The sequence below is a fragment of the Microcaecilia unicolor genome, unplaced genomic scaffold (genome assembly GCF_901765095.1).
Source record: "Microcaecilia unicolor unplaced genomic scaffold, aMicUni1.1, whole genome shotgun sequence".
Taxonomy (NCBI): Eukaryota; Metazoa; Chordata; class Amphibia; order Gymnophiona; family Siphonopidae; genus Microcaecilia; species Microcaecilia unicolor.
In genome coordinates this window covers 811,028-833,119 of record NW_021963582.1, presented here as the reverse complement: position 1 = coordinate 833,119, position 22,092 = coordinate 811,028, and the positions used below count along the sequence as shown (strand labels likewise).

Here is a 22,092-nt window from a genome sequence, read left to right as displayed (position 1 = left end):
AAGACATTTAAATACATCCTAAGCTAATGCCTGAGTCATGCAGTGGAGTAAAAGCTCGACCAACCTTCCGGCACAATGGTAATTAGGATTACATTTGGATTATCTTCTCTACCTCCTATGTGCCTGAACACCAGCTGTATTTCCAGTGAGTTGCAGATCAAGAATTGGAAGTAATTCACTGCCCAGTCTCATGAACTCTGTGAAGGAAGTGAAAGTCCCCCATATCCAGAGAAGAACTAAAATATACTGATCTTCTGGAGCTTTTGAGCAGTGCTAAAGTCCCTTGAAGGGTTTTCGTCAGCTACATCAAAACACACCTTGTCCTTTTCTGGGCCACCTTCATCACCTACATCAAAACACACCTTGTCCCTTTTCTGGGCCACCTTCGTCAGCTACATCGAAACACACCTTGTCCTTTTCTGGGCCACCTTCGTCAGCTACATCCAAACACACCTTGTCCTTTTCTGGGCCACCTTCGTCAGCTACATCAAAACACACCTTGTCCTTTTCTGGGCCACCTTTGTCAGCTACATCAAAACACACCTTGTCCCTTTTCTGGGCCACCTTCGTCAGCTACATCGAAACACACCTTGTCCTTTTCTGGGCCACCTTCATCACCTACATCAAAACACACCTTGTCCCTTTTCTGGGCCACCTTCGTCAGCTACATCGAAACACACCTTGTCCTTTTCTGGGCCACCTTCGTCAGCTACATCGAAACACACCTTGTCCTTTTCTGGGCCACCTTCGTCAGCTACATCAAAACACACCTTGTCCTTTTCTGGGCCACCTTTGTCAGCTACATCAAAACACACCTTGTCCCTTTTCTGGGCCACCTTCGTCAGCTACATCGAAACACACCTTGTCCTTTTCTGGGCCACCTTCGTCAGCTACATCAAAACACACCTTGTCCTTTTCTGGGCCACCTTCGTCAGCTACATCAAAACACACCTTGTCCTTTTCTGGGCCACCTTCGTCAGCTACATCAAAACACACCTTGTCCTTTTCTGGGCCACCTTCGTCAGCTACATCAAAACACATCTTGTCCTTTCTGGGCCACCTTCCATCAGTGCAACTTTTCATTTTTCAGTTCTTGTAGAAAATCCAAGTTTTTGTTAAAACAGACCTTTCAAACACTTTGCAAATCATTAACTACCACTGAAACTTATGTACAAGGAGAGTATTCACTGGCACTGCAGCACTACTGCAACCCTTTCATTCCTGCTGTACTATCTATCATACATTTCCATGGCCACAGTCTAAACACAGTGCAAGGAGATTATATACTTGAGCATTCTTGCAAACCAACATATATATACAAAGTCCATCTTTCCAACCGACCAAGTTAAAAGAGCTAAGATGCAAAGAATGCCAGCTGAACAAGCTCACAACACAGTTCTGTTAAGGGGACAGTCCTTTTTCCTTACGTGGAAGAGGAAAGAGAGCACTGGACCCCATACTTTCAAATTAGAGGGCCATCTAAGCACCTAAAAGGCACTGGTGAATGAGCACTTCATAGAACTGATTTCAGGCATATGAAAGAACACAGTTTTTCCCATATAGAAGATGAAAACTGTAAACCAGTAACTGTGCCTAGTATTATCTATATAAATAAAATCCCCCTCAGACATTCTGAATCCCCCTCAGACGTTCTGAAGCTCACCTCACTCCAACTGTGACTCCTGACCTAGGCTATTCAGACTCCCGCACTCAGGCACGCCCATCTGCGCCCTAGGCCACGCCCCATCTGGACATAAAAAGCACTCTCAACGTTCCATTGACCACTGACGTCAATGAAGCCAGTTCGTTTGTTCGAAGCTCTGTAGCACAGTCTGTGGGCCCTGCCCTCGCGTCAAACGTAATGACGTTGAGGGCGGAGCACATTCAAGGAGCCAATCAGCAGCTGAAAGCAGGAGAGAGGGCGGAACGACGAAGAGGAGGCGGGAGAGAGGGCGGAATGTGGAAGAGGAGGCGGCCCGGCAGCGCTTCTACACACTACAAGGAAAACCTGGCTAGCGCCCGTTTCATTTCTTTCCGAAATGGTCCTTTTTTACTAGTACAAGATAATTTGCATCATTACAATGTCCTTGACTATGAAGAAATAATGCTCTAGGAAGCTCACTTTCTCAGTTTCGGCCTCTTAAAGATCACGCCATAAGTGGCGGAAAAGGGAATGGAACATTCCGGGGCCTTTCCAATGTCTGTGCCCGCACTAATGATTTGAGAACATTGTCAGATTTGACTGAAGAAACTAAAAACACATCTGCATGTATGTTTGAACTATGAAATGTCTTGTTACTTTTGTATTTTTATGAGTATTTTATATGGAAATTATTTGGGGTTTTTTTTTAACTTCATTTAGGACTATGCTGAGTGTGGGTTACATTTTCTTAAATTAAAAAAACAAACAAAAAACAAACAAACTAGATGACCCCTCTCACCAGAATGTTACCCTTGACATTACACAGCAGGAGCCCTGGTATAAAACATTGGCTAAAACTAGAAATTTCTGTCACTTTAGCAGTCGTAAAACTCTTCTGGACTCAGGGAGGATGTGAGGTGTGTGTGATCTCGGCACAAGTCAGACCTCTCAGCATCCAGTGCCATGTAGTTCCCGAGAAGAATGTCAAATGTGTGTGTACACGTGTGTGCATGCGTGTATGCACGTGTACACAAACACCTCTTCTTGGACATTATTTTCAGGCAGTGGATGAGGACAGAGCACAACGCAGCACTGCGGCCGAGAGATCTACTTCTGCAAATATCTTGCAGCTGTACTGGATCAAACAGTGGAAGGAGCTGCTGCAACTGGGATACTACTTTTGCATATATGTTTATAGCTTTGGCAGCTTTTAAACTGCCACTATACTTTGAAATGTTGGCATAACCTTTACCATATGAAGAAACATTCTCATTTCCTAGAAAACAATGTGGGAAGAAAAGCTTAAATTTCCAGCTGTTATAAAACAAAAATACAATCCCACAATACACCCTCTTATTGGGTTTCCACTGAACAGCAGCTAATGGAAAACCTATCTTCTGTAGCATCCCATAAAACAAATACAGTGTACAGGTTTATCCACAGAATCCTGAAGTTGAAAGAGAAATAGAAAAAGCTTATTTATACACAAGCAAAGTACAGTGTACACTTGCTCAAAGGTACATCAGTGATACACTGCATGTCACACAGCCTCTGTTAACATCCGACTCTCAATGTCTCCTCTCTAAAAACCACCTTATGAAACTGGGCATCAAAATGGTAGACTGATGCATGCGGGAAAGAGGAACCCAAACTACATTTACATGATGAAAGGTTCCACATTACAGGTCACCGCCCAGAAAAAGGATCTAGGTGTCATTGTTGATGATATGTTGAAACCCTCTGCTCAAGGTGCAGCAACGTTTAAGAAAGCATAGTAACATAGTAAATGACGGCAGAAAAAGACCTGCATGGTCCATCCAGTCTGCCCAACAAGACAAACTCATATGTGCTACTTTTTGTGTATACCCTACTTTGATTTGTACCTGTCCTCTTCAGGGCACAGACCGTATAAGTCTGCCCAGCACTATCCCCGCCTCCCAACCACCAGCCCCGCCTCCCACCACTGGCTCTGGCACAGACCGTATAAGTCTGCCCAGCACTATCCTCGCCTCCCACCACCGGCTGGCTCTGCCACCCAATCTCGGCTAAGCTCCTGAGGATCCATTCCTTCTGAACAGGATTCCTTTATGTTTATCCCACGCGTGTTTGAATTTCGTTACCGTTTTCATTTCCACCACCTCCCACGGGAGGGCATTCCAAGCATCCACTACTCTCTCCGTGAAAAAATACTTCCTGACAATTTTCTTGAGTCTGCCTCTCTTCAATCTCATTTCATGTCCTCTCGTTCTACCGCCTTGGCATCTCCGGAAAAGGTTTCTTTGCAGATTAATACTTTTCAAATATTTGAACGTCTGTATCATATCACCCCTGTTTCTCCTTTCTTCCAGAGTGTACATGTTCAGGTCATCAAGTCTCTCCTCATACGTCTTGTAACGCAAATCCCTTACCATTCTCGTAGCTTTTCTTTGCACCGCTTCAATTCTTTTTACATCCTTCGCAAGGTACGGCCTCCAAAACTGAACACAATACTCTAGGTGGGGCCTCACCAACGACTTATACAGGGGCATCAACACCTCCTTTCTTCTGCTGGTCACACCTCTCTCTATACAGCCTAACGACCTTCTAGCTACGGCCACCACCTTGTCACACTGTTTCGTCGCCTTCAGATCCTCAGATACTATCACCCAAAAATCCCTTTCCCCGTCCGTACCCATCAGATTCTCCCCGCCTAACACATACATCTCCCGAGGGTTTCTATTCCCTAAGTGCATCACTTTGCATTTCTTCGCATTGAATTTTAATTGCCAAACCTTAGACCATTCTTCTAGCTTCCTCAGATCCTTTTTCATGTTTTCCACTCCCTCCCGGGTGTCTACTCTGTTGCAGATCTTAGTATCATCCCCAAATAGGCAAACTTTACCTTCTAACCCTTCGGCAATGTCACCCGGCGGCCCTCTCCATTGAACTCACAGCGCCTCACCTCCAAAAGCACAGCAGACAGCGGCAGACCACCTCCCTTCAGACTTCCTTCCCTCCCTGTGTGTGCCGCCCTCGTGTGACGTAACTTGGCGAGGGCGGGACACAGGGAGGGAAGGAAGGCAGGTGATCTGCCGCCGTCTGCCGCGCCCTCGGAGGTGAAGCGCTGTAAGCTCAATGGCAAATAGAGTATTAGGAATTATTAGGAAAGGAATGGAAAAAAAATGAGGATATTATTATAATGCCTTTGTATTGCTCCATGGTGAGACCGCAACTCGAATACTGTGTGCAATTCTTGTCACTGCATCTCAAAGAAAGATATAGTGCAATTAGAAAAGGTACAGAGAAGGGCGACGAAAATAATAAAGGGGATGGGACAACTTCCCTATGAGAAAAGGCTAAAGCGGCTAGGGCTCTTCAGCTTGGAGAAAAGGCGGCTGAGGGGAGATATGATAGAGGTCTATAAAATAATGAGTGGGGTGGAATGGATAGACGTGAATCGTTTGTTTACTCTTTCCAAAAATACAAGGACTAGGGGGCAAGGAATGAAGCTACAAAGTAGGAAATCTAAAACGAATCGTAGAAAATACCTCTTCACTCAACGTGTAATTAAACTCTGGAATTCATTGCCAGAAAATGTAGTAAAAGCGGTTAGCTTAGCGGGGTTTTAAAAAGGTTTGGATAGCTTCCTAAAGGAAAAGTCCATAGACCATTATTAAAATGGGGAAAAATCACTGCTTATAATAAGCAGCATAAAATGTACTTTTTGGGGATCTTGCCAGGTATTTGTGACCTGGATTGGCCACTGGTGGAAACAGGATGCTGGGCTTGATGGACCTTCAGTCTGTCCCAGTATGGCAATTCTTATGTACTTACAAACCGGAAAACCCAAAACAGGAGCCACAACATAGATGAAAACAAGAGCTTGCAACAGACCGTCCCCACAGCCTGCTGGATATAGAGCTATACTGACTAACCAAGGAGCATACCATCCTATAAGACAGAGTTCAGCGCTCTCTACCTCCACCTGCTAATAGATGGTCACAAGTCTCTGGATTCATCTGTTGTAGGTGCTAAGAAATAATCCTTTATTCATTGACTGCAAATGATAAGATGGTACTACTAATTGTCCATTTCTGCCCAAATCCAATTCAAACCTCTCTCTAGTCTATAAACATATATAACATAGTAAATGACAGCAGATAAAGACCTGTATGGTCCATCCATAAGTACATAAGTAATGCCACACTGGGAAAAGACCAAGGGTCCATCAAGCCCAGCATCCTGTCCACGACAGCGGCCAATCCAGGCCAAGGGCACCTGGCGAGCTTCCCAAACGTACAAACATTCTATACATGTTATTAGTAACTCTCATGACCAAATTCAAACAAACGATTGCATCTGGTAAGAACATACTGCTTTTACAATTTGACATGTCAAGTGCTTTTGACATGGTTGATCAAGGAATTTTATTACACATCCTTGAATACTTCGGAATTGGAGGCAACGTCTTCAATTGGTTCAAGGGATTTTTAACCACAAGATCATACCAAGTGACATCTAACTCGACTATTTCACCCGCATGGGTACCTGAATGCGGAGTACCACAAGGATCCCCGCTCTTGCCGACTCTATTCAACTTAATGATGATACCCTTGGCTAAATTACTATCAAATCAAAACCTTAATCCTTACATTTACGCAGATGACGTAACGATCTACATCCCATTCAAACAAGATCTAAAAAAAATTTCCAATGACATCAACCAAAGTCTTGATATCATGCACTCTTGGGCAGACGCATTTCGGCTAAAACTCAATGCAGATAAAACCCAGTGCCTAATACTCACCTCACAACACAACAAGAAAGAATTCACCACCATTAACACACCAACTCTAAACCTTCCTATTTCAGAAACCCTAAAAATTCTTGGAGTCACTATTGATCGACACCTAACACTAGAGAACCACACGAAAAACACAACCAAGAAGATGTTCCACTCAATGTGGAAATTAAAAAGAATAAGACCTTTCTTCCCAAGGAGTGTTTTCCGCCACCTGGTACAATCAATGGTGCTCAGTCATCTAGACTATTGCAACGCACTATATGCCGGCTGCAAAGAACAAATAATCAAGAAACTCCAGACAGCCCAGAACACTGCAGCTAGACTCATATTTGGCAAACCAAAGTTTGAAAGTGCCAAGCCCCTATGAGAAAAATTACACTGGCTCCCACTTAAGGAACGCATCAGGTTCAAAATATGCTCACTAGTTCATAAAATTATCCATGGAGACGCACCAGCTTACATGTCAGACCTGATAGACCTACCACCTAGGAATGCCAAAAGATCATCCCGCACATTCCTTGATCTGCACTTCCCCAGCTGTAAAGGAATGAAATACAAAATAATGCATGCGTCAAACTTTACCTACCTGAGCACACAGTTATGGAACGCACTGCCGTGCAGCTTGAAATCGATATACGAAAGAACAAACTTCCGCATATTACTGAAGACACATCTCTTTAATAAAGCGTACCACAAAGATCAACCAATGTGAATATGCACAACTCGCCCATCTATATTCAGAACTTGTTTCATAATATCTGCTTGTATGGTATGACTTCGTTTATTTTGTTTGTTTTATTAACATCATGCTGACCAAGATCCTGCAATACCAAATATTTATCTATTAACATTCCTTCACTACTCATGATGTATTGTAAGCCACTTTGAGCCTGCAAAGAGGTGGGATAAGGTGGGATAGAAATGCAACAAATAAAAATAAATAAATAAATTCCTGGAATTGTGGATTTTTCCCAAGTCCATTTAGTAGTGGTGTATGGACTTGTTCTTTAAGAAACCGTCTAACCCCTTTTTAAACTCTGCTAAGCTAACCGCTTTCACCACGTTCTCCGGCAACGAATTCCAGAGTTTAATTATGCGTTGGGTGAAGAAAATTTTTCTCAGATTTGTTTTAAATTTACTACACTGTAGTTTCATCGCATGCCCCCTAGTCCTAGTATTTTTGGAAAGTGTGAACAGATGCTTCACATCCACCTGTTCTACTCCACTCATTATTTTATATACCTCTATCATGTCTCCCCTCAGCCGTCTCTTCTCCAAGCTGAAAAGCCCTAGCCTCCTTAGTCTTTCTTCATAGGGAAGTCGTCCCATCCCCACTATCATTTTAGTCGCCCTTCGCTGCACCTTTTCCAATTCTACTATATCTTTCTTGAGATGCGGCGACCAGAATTGAACACAATACTCAAGGTGCGGTCGCACCATGGAGCGATACAACGACATTATAACAACCTCACACCTGTTTTCTATACCTTTCCTAATAATACCCAACATTCTATTCGCTTTCCGAGCCGCAGCAGCACACTGAGCAGAAGGTTTCAACGTATCATCAACAACGACACCCAGATCCCTTTCTTGGCCCGTAACTCCTAACGTGGAACCTTGCATGACGTAGCTATAATTCGGGTTCTTTTTTCGCACATCCAGTCTGCCCAACAAGGTAAACTCATTTTACATGGTATGTGATACTTTATACCAGAGTTTGATTTGTCCTTGCCTTTCTCAGGAAGGATTACAACCTGACACACCTGATTATATTTCTAACCTCCTAATTTTGTGTACCCCAACCCACACTTTGTGGCCCTCTCAACATCAATTTTTACAGCTCCCTTCATCTTCCAATGTATCACTGGACATCACTCGTGAAACTGCCTTTTCATATGCTGCTCCTAAATACAGTCACACACACGTGGAGGGGCATAATTGAACGAAAACGTCTATCTCCATGGGCGTTTATCTCCGAGAACGGGTCCGTGAAGGGGCGGACCGAACCGTATTTTCGAAAAAAAATAGACGTCCATGTTTTATTCGACAATTTGTAAGCTGGGCGTTTTTGTTTTTCAGCGATAATGGAAAATGAAAGCGCCCAGCTCAAAAACGAATAAATCCAAGGCATTTGTTCATGGGAGGGGCCAGGATTCGTAGTGCACTGTCCCCCCTCACATGCCAGGACATCAACCGGGCACCCTAGGGGGCACTTTTACAAAAACAAAAAAAAAGGTAAAAGAGCTCCCAGGTGCATAGCACCCTTCCCTTGTGTGTTGAGCCCCCCAAATCCCCCTCAAAACGCACTGCCCACAAGTCTACACCATTACTATAGCCCTAAGGGGTGAAGGGGGGCACCTACATGTGGGTACAGTGGGTTTGGGGGGTTGGATGACTAATAAGCATTAAGCAGCACAATTGTAACAGGTAGGGGAGGGATGGGCCTGGGTCCACCTGCCTGAAGTCCACTGCACCCCCTAATAACTGCTCCAGTGACCTGCATACTGCTGCCAGGGAGGTGGGTATGACATTTGAGAGTGAAAATAAACAGTTGTGAAATGGCATATTTTGTGGTGGGAGGGGGTTTGTGACCACTGGGGGAGTCAGGGGAGGTCATCCCCGATTCCCTCCAGTGGTTATCTGGTCATTTAGGGCACCTTTTGGGGCCTTATTCGTGGAAAAACAGGGTCCAGGAAAAGTGCCCTAAATTCTCGCTAAAAACGCATATTTTTTTTCCATTATCGGCAAAAGTCGCCCATCTCCGATCGGCCGATAACCACGCCCCAGTTCCGCCTTCACCACGCCTTCGACACCCCCCCGTCAACTTTGTACGCTTCCGCGATGGCGTGCAGTTGAAAACGTCCAAGTTCGGCTTTCGATTATACCGCGTTATTCGTTTTTGGGAGATAAACGCCTATCTCCCGATTTAGGTCGCAATATAGGCGTTTTTGTCTTTCGATTATAAGCTGGATAATATTCTAAGATCATATCCATTGTGCAGCATTTCATTTCCTCCTCCTCGTCCTGCGCTATCTCTGGGGGAGAATGAAGTATAATGAACGGGGGGCAGCGAAATGTGAATGAGCCACTGGGAAGGGTGGCAGAGTCTGGAGCTTGAAAAGGAAAATAGGAGGAAATTTTGGGTCTTAGGATGGGACATTCTGTGCAAAAACACTGCAAATAAACAGCACAGAATTTTAAAGAATTTTCAAAATTTTGGGCCAAAATTCCCCCAGGAGTATTATATAAAAACAAAGCATTATTTTAAAGTGATTAGATGTCTTAATAGATATTGATTTATTTTAGGATTATTAGGATACAACTTTACTGCTGAGAATGAATGGTAAGCCTTTATGAATGACATTCTTTTGGAACACTTTTCCTGTATTAAGGGGTCTCCCTGAAGTAGGAATCGAAACATAGCCTATGTCGGGGACTCTACCAGCTGCACGTTAAGTGTTTTTCATAGCTACTGTACATACTAATCGATTAGAAGTTTTTTCAGCCACTCATTTTTCTATTATGCACTATTGGCTTTTGAAACATATTTTTGAATAAAAATTGAATTGTGCGATGATTATACACGAGACAGTTCTTGTCCACTATGACATAATAGAAATATGAGCACAAAATTATTGAATTGTGTACATGTCATGAAGCGTGGTCTTTAGGATTTGGTATTGTTTGATTTCCACCCTTCTACTTTGTTACTCTCTGGATTGTGAAGTTGATATGATGTAGCAGTGGGTAACTGCAGAAACCCAACACCCTCAGAACCAGGGACGTAGCCAGACTTCGGCGGGAGGGGGGTTCAGAGCCCGAGGGTGAGGGGGCACATTTTAGCCCCCCCCCCCGGCCATTGCTGACTCCCCCCCCGGCACCGCCAACTTTGACCCCACCCCCCCGCTGACGACCCTCTCGATCCCCCCTCCCGCCGGCCAACCCTCCCCCGCAGTCGCCTACCTTTGCGATCTGCAGGGCTTCGTTCTGTTTCTGCGAGTCTGACGTCCTGCACATTGTACGTTGTACGTGCAGGACGTCAGACTCAGAAACAGAACGAAGGAAGAAGAGGACCTCGGCTGGTGGGGGTTGGGGTCCCCCGCCAGCAAAGGTAGCAGACGGCGACGGTGGGTTGACGGCGGGAGGGGGTCGAGAGGGTCGTTGGCAGGGGGGTCCAGGGACAAATCTACAGGGGCCCAGGCCCCCGTGGCCCCAAGTAGCTACGCCCCTGCTCAGAACATAGAGTTCTGATAGGCAAGTAAGGTTCCATAGATGTGTTATATAAAAAGGTGCTTCACCAGAAAATATTTTGAATGTCATACACAATTATTTACATTTAACACACAAACAGCTCAATGTGTGGTGACGGCAGCTAAAAAAGCAAACAGGAAAGGGATGCAAAATAAGACCAAGAATATTATAATGCCTCTGTATCACTTCATGGTACAACCTCACCTTGAGTATTGCGTTCAGTTCTGGTCACCGTATCTCAAAAAATATATAGCGGAATTAGAAAAGGTTCAAAGAAGAGCGACTAAAATGATAAAGGGGAAGGAACTTCTCTCGTATGAGGAAAGGCTAAAGAGGTCAGGGCTCTTCAGCTTGGGAAAAGAGACAGATGAAGGGAGATATGATTGAGGTCTACAAAATCCTGAGTGGTGTAGAACGAGTAGAAGTAAATCAATTTTTTACTTGTTCCAAAAGTACAAAGACTAGGGGACACTCCAGGAAGTTACAGGGAAATATTTTAAAAACAAATAGGAGGAAATATTTTTTTACTCTATGAATAGTTAAGCTCTGGAACTCTTTGCTAGAGGATGTAGTAACAGCGGTTAGTGTTTCTGGGTTTAAAAAAAGGTTTGAACAAGTTCCTGGGAAAGGTCCATAGTCTGCTATTAAGATAGACATGGGGAAGCAACTGCTTGCCATGGGATTGGTAATATGGAACGATTTGAGTTTCTGTCAGGTACTTGTGACCATTTCGGGAGGGGAGCCCTTACCGCCACTGAGGTGGCAGTAATGACCCTTGGAGGAGTGGCCTAGTGGTTAGGGTGGTGGACTTTGGTCCTGAGGAACTGAGTTCGATTCCCACTTCAGGCACAGGCAGCTCCTTGTGACTCTGGGCAAGTCACTTAACCCTCCATTGCCCCATGTAAGCCGCATTGAGCCTGCCATGAGTGGGAAAGTGCAGGGTACAAATGTAACAAAAATAAAATAGATACTATTTGAGATTCTAGATGGAATGTTGCTATTCCACTAGCAACATTCCATGTAGAAGGCTGCGCAGGCTTCTGTTTCTGTGAGTCTGACGTCCTGCACGTGCGTGCAGGACGTCAGACTCACAGAAGCCACATTGGTGATCTGCAAGGGCCGACTTCTACATGGAATGTTGCTAGTGGAATAGCAACATTTCATGTAGAATCTCAAATAGTAGCAACAGTGGAGGAGTGGCCTAGTGGTTAGGGTGGTGGACTTTGGTCCTGAGGAAATGAGTTCAATTCCCACTTCAGGCACAGGCAGCTCCTTGTGACTCTGGGCAAGTCACTTAACCCTCCATAGCCCCCATGTAAGCCACACTGAGCCTGCCATGAGTGGGAAAGCGCAGGGTACAAGTGTAACAAAAAAAAAACCCAGCAACACATAGCACTGCCCAATTACTGCTGTGGGTGGGAAGTACAAGCGGGCTGCTGCAGTAGCTTGGCGGTACTTCCTTTTTAGCCACTTTGTAAAAGGGGCCCTGAGTAAATTAGGTCTGTTTGGTCCAGTATTGAACTGGTTTAGGGAATTTTTGATGAACAGTTCATATTCTGTTTGGAAGGGTGTCTACTCGTGGGGTGCCTCAAGGTTCACCTCTATCCTCAATGTTGTTTAATCCTTTTATGAATTGGTGTGTGAGAACGATTGTTTTCTTATGCGGATGATATTTTCGTTTCCAACAATTTTTATTGACGACAGTTCAAACTACACTGGTGCTGAGTTACAAATCCAACATAGTCGTAACAAACTCATATACAAAGACATTTCAGCAAAGTATCATCAACTTTTTCTTGTGATTTACCGTCCCTCCCTCCCCCCTTCGTTATCCACCAACTAGAACCTAAGCTGACTCTCCTACCCATAGGCAAGAGGTAACTGGTAACAGATCATACCCTACCTAAACAACCAACCTACCACCTCCCAAAGCCCCCCCTCCCCTCCCTTATCCCCACTATACCATCCCACCTGGGTCCCACTGGCTTGGACTCTGATATGCGGAGGATATTTTAATGCTGGTTCCAGAGTAAAATGAAAGCTTTATAGCATCCTAATTCTTTAATAGATGTTCCTTCTAATTTAACATTACCTAAGGGCATTGTTTTGCATGTGGAAAAATGATCCAAGGTTTTGGGCGTCATCTTAGATTACTCGTTGAGTTTTGAAGCTCAGATTAATCAAATTTGGAAAAAATCTTTTTTCAGAATGCGTCAACTGAGGCTGATAAGGTCTTATTTTCATAAATCTCATTTTGCACTTTTGGTTCAAATGTTGATTTTGTCTAATCTTGACTACTGTCATTCACTGTATATGTTGGACTGAGTAGTAAGTTATTTGCCAAATTGCAGTTATTACAGAATATGGTTCATTTTTGGATTATGGAAATATGATTGTGTTTCTGGGCATAAGAAAGAATTACATTGGCTTCCTGAAAAACTAAACATCCAGCTTTAAAAATAATTCTGGAACAGACATCTGTAATGCTGATCCAATTTTTTATTTGTTGTTTTTATACTTTTGTTCGAACTCACAATAGTTTGCAATTGAAATATCCAGTTTAAGAGGCAGCTCGGTTCAATGTTTTCATTTCACGCCATTACCTACTTTGAAGTAAACTATCTGCAATTTCACAAGAAGTTAAAGAATTTTATTCGATGAATTTTGATTAATTTTTTGTTTTAACACTGAATCATTTCTCACTTTGTTGAATTCTGAATTGTAAACCTCCTAAAACCTTTTGTTGGGAGCAGTGCGGCCTATAACTCATGAATTAGATTAGATTAGACCAGACCATTTCACCTCAAGCTTGGAGAGGTCTTGCTCTAGAAGCAGTGCCCCCGTGTGAGGGAGGAAGGTAAAGACGCAAGAAGGCACCTGCTGATGCAAGAGATGTTCTGAGAGAGGAAATGCAATGAAACCGGAACGAGATGGAGCAGAGTGAGGCAGAGAAGTAGAAGGAACCTTAAACAATTATTCTGCAGAGACGTCATGGGATTACAAGAAACCTGAGAGAAATTAAGCAACTAAAATGTCTGGCTTCCAGAAGGATTAATCAAGCACGCAATCCCTTCCACTAAGAGCTGGGGAGACTGTTGTGTGCAAGAAGGGTCGCAGGCACTTACAACTTTCCACTAAGTTCTGAGCTCTGGGAGAGCAGTTCTATAACATCACCCTACTTGCGTGCCTCATTAATCCTGCTGTCTATAGAAAAACACCTGTTACCAGTGAGCAAGGACGCATTATGTAACCTGACCGATTGTGGGAAAATGGGCTACTGGATGAAATAAAAACAAGGATATATACCAGATGGAGACGGACCAGAGCGCTGCTTCTAAAAATGGGCAATGGTTTTAGTCATAAGGAATACAAAGATCTAAACACTGGATCGTTCAGGGGCCGTTACTAAGCCACGTAGGATGTACGCACGTCCTACACATGTCAATTTTGAACTACTGCCCGGCTACCGCGTGGTCCGGGCGGTAATTTCATTTTCTATGTGCACGCCCTGGAAACTTTCTGGCGCGCAGCGCTAACTGGGCAGTAATCAGCATTGTACTAGTGTACTCGCCCGGTTAACGCACGAGGCTTTACCGCTAGGTCAATGGGGGGCGGTCAGGTCTCAGGCCCAAAATGGATGCGTGCCAATTTTTATTTTGCTGCACCTCTATTTTCGGCTAAAAAAATAAAAAGGGCCTTTTTTGCAGGTGCGCTGAAAAATGGACCTGCGCACGTCCAATACACGCATCTACACCAGTGCAGTGTAGACCAGATATAATATAGGTTCAAATATCTTGAACTCAACATCCACATTATATCAGGCTTAAAGTGGCAATCAATAAGTACATAAGTATTGCCATACTGGGAAAGACCAAAGGTCCATCAAGCCCAGCATCCTGTGTCCAACAGTGGCCAATCCAGGTCACAAATACCTGGCAAGATCCCAAAAATGTACAAAACATTTTATACTGCTTATCCCAGAAATAGTGGATTTTCCCCAAGTCCATTTAATAACAGTCTATGGACTTTTCCTTTAGGAAGCCGTCCAAACCTTTTAAAACTCCGCTAAGCTAACCGCCTTTACCACATTCTCTGGCAACGAATTCCAGAGTTTAATTACACGTTGAGTGAAGAAATATTTTCTCCGATTCGTTTTAAATTTACTACATTGTAGCTTCATCGCATGCCCCCTAGTCCTAGTATTTTTGGAAAGCGTAAACAGACGCTTCACATTTACCCGTTCAACTCCACTCATTATTTTAGAGACCTCTATCATATCTCCCCTCAGCCGCCTTTTCTCCAAGCTGAAAAGCCCTAGCCGCTTTAGCCTTTCCTCATAGGGAAGTCGTCCCATCCCCTTTATCATTTTCGTCACCCTTCTCTGCACCTTTTCTAATTCCACTATATCTTTTTTGAGATGTGGTGACCAGAATTAAACACCATATTCGAGGTGTGGTCGCACCATGGAGCGATACAAAGGCATTATAATATCCTCATTTTTGTTTTCCATTCCTTTCCTAATAATTCCTAACATTCTATTTGCTTTCTTAGCCGCAGCAGCACATTGAGCCGAAGGTTTCAATGTATCATCAATGACGACACTTAGATCCCTTTCTTGATCCGTGACTCCTAACATGGATGAATGCAAGGGAACAAAATTGATGGTTTACATGATATTATCTCTATAATAACCAGTAAGAAAACATTAATTTGTTATTTATATCAGATGCCTCTTAAGTGAGGTAGTAGAGGAAAAAAGAGTAAGAAAATCCAGGAAAGTCTTGGTCAAGCACTAAGGAGTTTTAGTTTGGAAATGAGAAATACTAAAAAAACAGAAATTAACTGGGGTTTCTGGTACCATAACAGGAATGAAACTGGGCAGAATGGATGGGCTTTAGGGTCCTCAGTGGAGGTTGTTCTGCAGTGTCTTCACTTTTCCACGCACCAGCACATCCAGTTTTTTATTTTGACATGCACCATTTCCTGAGCACTTTCATGTACAGCAAAACTTCTAGGTAATAAGATACAGTAAAATCGTGATTATCCGACCATATCTACATAGTAACATAGTAGATGACGGCAGAAAAAGACCTGCACGGTCCATCCAGTCTGCCCAACAAGATAAACTCATATGTGCTAGTTTTTTGTGTATGCTTTACCTTGATTTGTACCTGTCTTTTTCAGGGCACAGACAGTATAAGTCCGCCCAGCACTATCCCCACCTCCCAACCACCGTCTCTGGCACAGACAGTATAAGTCTGTCCAGCACCATCCCCGCCTCCCAACCACCAGTCCCGCTTCCCACCACCGGCTCTGGCACAGACCGTAAGTCTGCCCAGCCCTATTCCCGCCTCCCAACCACCAGCCCTGGCACAGACCGTACAAGTCTGCCCAGCATTAGCCCCGCCTCCCAACCGTCTCTGCCACCCATTCAATGCTAAGCTCCTGAGGATCTGACAGACCCTCTGGTGATGTCATCACATTTATTTCTTTTAAAATTCTGTTTTAGAACGACTTTTGAAAATTGGGAATTCTATTCTGTTGTTTATGCATTGTATTTCCGTATTATCCAAATTTTCAGTTATCCCGATTAAGTTGGATAATCGAGACTGTACTACAAAGGAAGAACAATCATCATTCTCAACTCAGTCAAGTTTTCAATTTACCCATAATGAATATTCAAAGAGATCAATTTACATGCACTGCTTCCACTGTATGCAGATCTCTCCCATACATACTCATTGTGGATATCCTAAAAACCTGACTGGCTGGGTGTGTCACGAGGACTGGGTCGAGAACCCCTGCTATATACGAATGCGTGTTGCGTGTAATCCGCAGACAGACTTCTCTTACTGGAGGAAAAAGCCAGGGCGCATGATTCAGAGATCTTGATCAAAATGTTTGTGTAAATAAAAACACCTTAAGCTGCCTCCTGAATAAAATGTTCAAAATAGAGAACCAGAACATGAAGTCTCTGTAAAATGAGCCTTGCATAAATAAAAAAAAAAAAGTATAGTCCAACAAAACGCACCTTCAGACTACAGAGACCTAATCGGATGATAACCTTCAGCACTGAGTCCAGCTAGTAAGGTGCAGCGAGGTATAAAGGCTTGTAAATCAAGAAAAGGTTTTATACTGTATTGGGTCAGATATGGGTAACCAGTGATGTGTTGCCATATTCATCTGGCAGTGAAATGTAGTGATCAGTGAGTGATACGGATCATGACACTCAGGGGTAGATGCACTAAAACAATTGTTAAAGCCCTTCCCATACTGATTCCACAGCGAATCAGTAAGAAACAGGTATGCATCAAGGAAATTGCATGCAAATGAGCTGGTCACTGCGATTTCCTTGGAAGCCAGTCGGCCAGCTGGACACGCGCAGAGCAGCCAATCGATATACGTCCTTTTTTGGTTTTGTGAGTGAAGGACGTCCATGTTAGGCACTTTAGAAGGACGTCCTTAACGAGCACTTGGACTTTTTTTTCCAGATTGTCGTCCTTCTCAAGACGTTTTGGAGCTCATAAGAATTTATTTTCCTTCCGATTCCCTCACAGCAGCCCCAACGAGAGGTGCAGACCTGCCGTTAGGTTTTCCAAGGTGAGGGGATTGGAAAACAGTAGTGCATCTCATTGTAATACGATTTATACACATAATACTAATTTGCTCATCTGCATTCCATTAGCTGCTACCGTGATCGGACAATGCCCTTTTGTGCATGTCCTGGTTTACTACTTGCGCGTTAAACTGGCTAGAACCAGTTTAAAACCCACGTTAATGGCTCGTTAAGTTTAGTGCATCTAGCCCTCAGACATGAGTGGAATTTACCCTACTGTCTGGCGTCAAAGTAGCCCCTGCAGTGCAGGGGAACCAGGAGGTCTGCTTAGAGATCCCTCCTGCTCTGGGAGCCCTTTCCGCTATTTTACTTGGGGGTCCTTAATCTGAACCACTGCCACTGATGCCAGATAAAGAAAATACAGGCCCATCTGATCTGCCTGTTACTGATACAGTCCAAAGAGCCCATCTCACCTCATCCCAGGCTTCGCCCACGTTTCTTCATACCCAAGATTTATCCCAGACTTTCTGAAACTGTTTTGCAATCTACTCTCTGCTCTGGGTGGCTCTTCCATAATATATCCAACAACATTTCTGTGAATAAATCGCCCATCCCCTTTTAGCCTAATGACTTCTTTCTGCTCAAAAATACTTGTTCCTTGCAGATTATGTATATCTCTGAAGTATCTAAATGTTTTCTTAACGTGTAATTGTGTCACCACCCTCACACCAATATCTTTTGCTTCCAAAAACCTGTCCAATTTACTTTAGAGTTGACACAGTGCTGTAAATGTAGTCCAAGAGTTTTACAATAAAATTAAAAGAAACCCTTTCCTCTGAAGGCAGAGTGAACCCTATTATCTGCCAGTACAACGGATGTTCTTGGTAACTTACAGCAACTTGGCTTGCGCTAAGGGTAGCAAAAAACAAAGTTTAAGAAATTGTTTCCTCATTTCTGGCCTTTTCTTTACTTCTTGATGCGACATGGCTATCAATTACTGAACTGTCCGAGAACATGCTAGTAATTAACCTAGTTAACTCTTTGTAATTTAGGATAACAATTTTAAAAGTCATTTATATACTTAAAGAGCAATTTAGTCGTGGAAACGGATTCCTACTACTACTACTACTACTATTTAGCATTTCTATAGCGCTACAAGGCATACGCAGCGCTGCACAAACATAGAAGAAAGACAGTCCCTGCTCGAAGAGCTTACAATCTAATAGACAAAAAATAAAGTAAGCAAATCAAATCAATTAATGTGAACGGGAAGGAGGAGAGGAGGGTAGGTGGAGGCGAGTGGTTACAAGTGGTTACGAGTCAAAAGCAATGTTAAAGAGGTGGGCTTTCAGTCTAGATTTAAAGGTGGCCAAGGATGGGGCAAGACGTAGGGGCTCAGGAAGTTTATTCCAGGCGTAGGGTGCAGCGAGACAGAAGGCGCGAAGTCTGGAGTTGGCAGTAGTGGAGAAGGGAACAGATTACTACTACTATTTAGCATTTCTATAGCGCTACAAGGCGTACGCAGCGCTGCACAAACATAGAAGAAAGACAGTCCCTGCTCGAAGAGCTTACAATCTAATAGACAAAAAATAAAGTAAGCAAATCAAATCAATTAATGTGAACGGGAAGGAGGAGAGGAGGGTAGGTGGAGGCGAGTGGTTACAAGTGGTTACGAGTCAAAAGCAATGTTAAAGAGGTGGGCTTTCAGTCTAGATTTAAAGGTGGCCAAGGATGGGGCAAGACGTAGGGGCTCAGGAAGTTTATTCCAGGCGTAGGGTGCAGCGAGACAGAAGGCGCAAAGTCTGGAGTTGGCAGTAGTGGAGAAGGGAACAGATAAGAAGGATTTATCCATGGAGCGGAGTGCACGGGAAGGGGTGTAGGGAAGGACGAGTGTGGAGAGATACTGGGGAGCAGCAGAGTGAGTACATTTATAGGTTAGTAGAAGAAGTTTGAACAGGATGCGAAAACGGATAGGGAGCCAGTGAAGGGTCTTGAGGAGAGGGGTAGTATGAGTAAAGCGACCCTGGCGGAAGATGAGACGGGCAGCAGAGTTTTGAACCGACTGGAGAGGGGAGAGGTGACTATGTGGGAGGCCAGCAAGAAGCAGATTGCAGTAGTCTAAACGAGAGGTGACAAGGGTGCGGATGAGGGTTTTGGTAGAGTGCTCGGAAAGAAAGGGGCGGATTTTACGGATGTTGTAAAGAAAGAAACGACAGGTCTTGGTGATCTGCTGGATATGAGCAGAGAAGGAGAGAGAAGAGTCAAAGATGACCCCAAGGTTTCGAGCTGAGGAGACAGGGAGAATGAGAGAGCCATCAACAGAAATAGAAAACGGGGGGAGCGGGGAGGTGGGTTTGGGGGGGAAAATGAGAAGCTCGGTTTTGGTCATATTTAATTTCAGGTGGCGTTGAGACATCCAGGCAGCAATGTCAGACAAACACGCTGAAACTTTGGTTTGGATGCAAGGTGAGATATCAGGGGTAGAAAGGTAGATTTGGGAGTCATCAGCATAGAGATGGTAGGAAAATTCCCTGGTTGCCTTTCCTCAATGCTGATACAAAGAACTCATGCGTCCCACAACTCACATTTAGATCAAAGGTGGAGAATAATGTTCTTAAATTCTACTTTCAACTTAAGGAAAAGGTACCCACAAAATCCGGGTGCAAATTTGTTTGTTTTGCCTTTCAAGCTTGGTGCAAAGTCCACATTTGAAAAGTACCTGTGGACTTGAAAGAGTGTCTTACTTGTGCCATAAATGAGCTGAATGTTTATAAATAGTCATCCCAATTCCTTCTAATGAGCAAGACAGCTCTGAGACAGCAATGAATCAACTCTTACCCTCGTGTGCGTGCGAATATGCATCTTTAGCCCATCATTCTTGCTGAAGGCCTTGTCGCAATAAGGACACTGATACGGCCGCTCACCTGCAAGTAAAAATCAGAGTTAATGCTTGTTGCCAAAAGGGGGGAAAAAAAACCCCTGCTCTCTGCATGTCATGGCAGCAAAATGAGCAGCAGGAGGGACCTGAACTCTACAGCAAAACTGCACGTGGGAAATAAAAGACAGTTCTGGCAGCCCGCAGAGTTACATCAAAGCGCTAGTTTCAATGACTTGCTCTTTCCCTAGTGCGAACTGAACACACGCAGAGATGAGCAAACAAAGATTACAGATTTGGGATCAAGGGAGTCCTGAACTAGTCTATTGTGGCAAGTTCTTGCTGAGCTCATTTGCTTTAGACATTGACCATTCACCAATATCACTTCACATCTGGTCAGAACGTGAGTCATCTGGGTGCCGCTGGTCCACCCAATATTCCGTACCACAAGTCAATTCTTTGTTGTGTTTAACTAAAGGGCCACTTTGTCAACACAAATATATTACTGTCTGCACAACTCAGAGGAGGAATAAAACACTAAATTATTGTTACAGATTCTTTCCCTGGGCGCCATGTCATAAGGATATTCCCAACTAGGGTTTACCAGTCACTGGGGAGGGAGGAGAGGGTGTTAGCAAGAGTGCACCTGGGTCAGAGACAGGAAATCCACCACTTTACACGAGCTTGGTGGTGGGAGGGGAAGAGCATTTATGCACCCTTTCCTTTAAATCACGACTACTCTTCATTTCTACTCGTATGCACCACTGCCCAAGACGATCTCTGTTGGACAGGACCAGGCAGGCCCTCCAAGAGACACAACTGGGTCCAGTGCCGGGCTGCCACTGCCCTCACCACTCGGGCCACCATCTCCCACTGCAGCCGCCCCCACTCAGGCCACTGTCACCCCCTTATCTTCCTGCATCTGTTTTTCCCTTGATCTGTCACTCTCCTGCTCCTGTTAGCCGATTGCCGGGACCTGGGTGGTTGCGTAAATGCAATCACCTGGGTCCCGACACACAGGAACAGGAGATAGACAGACTGAGGGAGCAGAACTTTCCGCCTGCCTCCAGAAGCCTTGCTGGAGCCTGGGGAATCTTGCCCCCTCCCTCTCGGCAGAGGGTGGAGGACACATATACTCCTGCTTAGGGTGTCACCTACCGAGCAGCAGCCCTTGTGGAGGCAATACCTTCACAACCAGTAAAGCTGAATGATTGTTCAGGCATGAGGATGGGCAATAAAGTCCCTCCAGTGATGTCTGAAATACTGACCACAGACTGGTTGAGCTAATTGGGGTTTTTTCTGCCGTTGTCTACCATGTTATGTTACTATGGATTATCAGACTAGAATTTAGCGTGCATGACAGAGGTTTATCAAATTTAAGAGTTGCTGGTAGCTCAGAGATAAAATCTACCCACTCAGGTGTTGGTAGTCAGGGGTTCAAATCCCACATGTTGACTACTTTATAAGACGTTACATTTCCCTGGGATTGGTAGCATGGAATGTTGCTACTCTTTGGGGTTCTGCAACGTTGCTTGTAATTGGGTTTCTGCCAGGTACTTGTGACCTGGCTTGGCCACTGTTTGGAAACAGGATACTGGGCTAGATGGACCATTGGTCTGACCCAGTAAGGCTACTCTTATGTTCTAAATAATTTCCAAAGTCTTTGGAGGAAATCAAAGAAAAGCTCCTGTTCTTTCCAAGTTTTTGTTCATAAAAATCAGTCACTTGCCTATCTCTGGCACTTCCTACTGGATTTATTTATAGCTTATCCTTAAAGTTTGCACTGAAAAACTCAATGAAATGTGCTGTTTGAAACATCAATCATTTCCACAACACAAGACTTCTCAAACAGATGCTCTTTTACTCTCCTAACAGGGAAAAACATATGTTTTCCTTCACTGGAAGCTCAGAGGATTGATTATTTTAAACCACGGAAAAATACAGCTGGATTCTGCCATGCTAGAGTTGATCTACAAGTGACTGAT

At 44.0% G+C, this 22,092-nt stretch overlaps 1 protein-coding gene across 1 annotated transcript in view; it reads right to left on the bottom strand.

The window, feature by feature from the left end:
• Positions 1-22,092, bottom strand: part of LOC115459460 (PR domain zinc finger protein 5-like) — a 241,324-nt gene that overhangs the window by 18,060 nt on the left and 201,172 nt on the right. Inside the window, exon 13 of the mRNA XM_030189282.1 lies at positions 20,071-20,156. Coding sequence (XP_030045142.1) covers positions 20,071-20,156 — 86 coding nt within the window. The remainder of the gene's footprint in view (positions 1-20,070; positions 20,157-22,092) is intronic.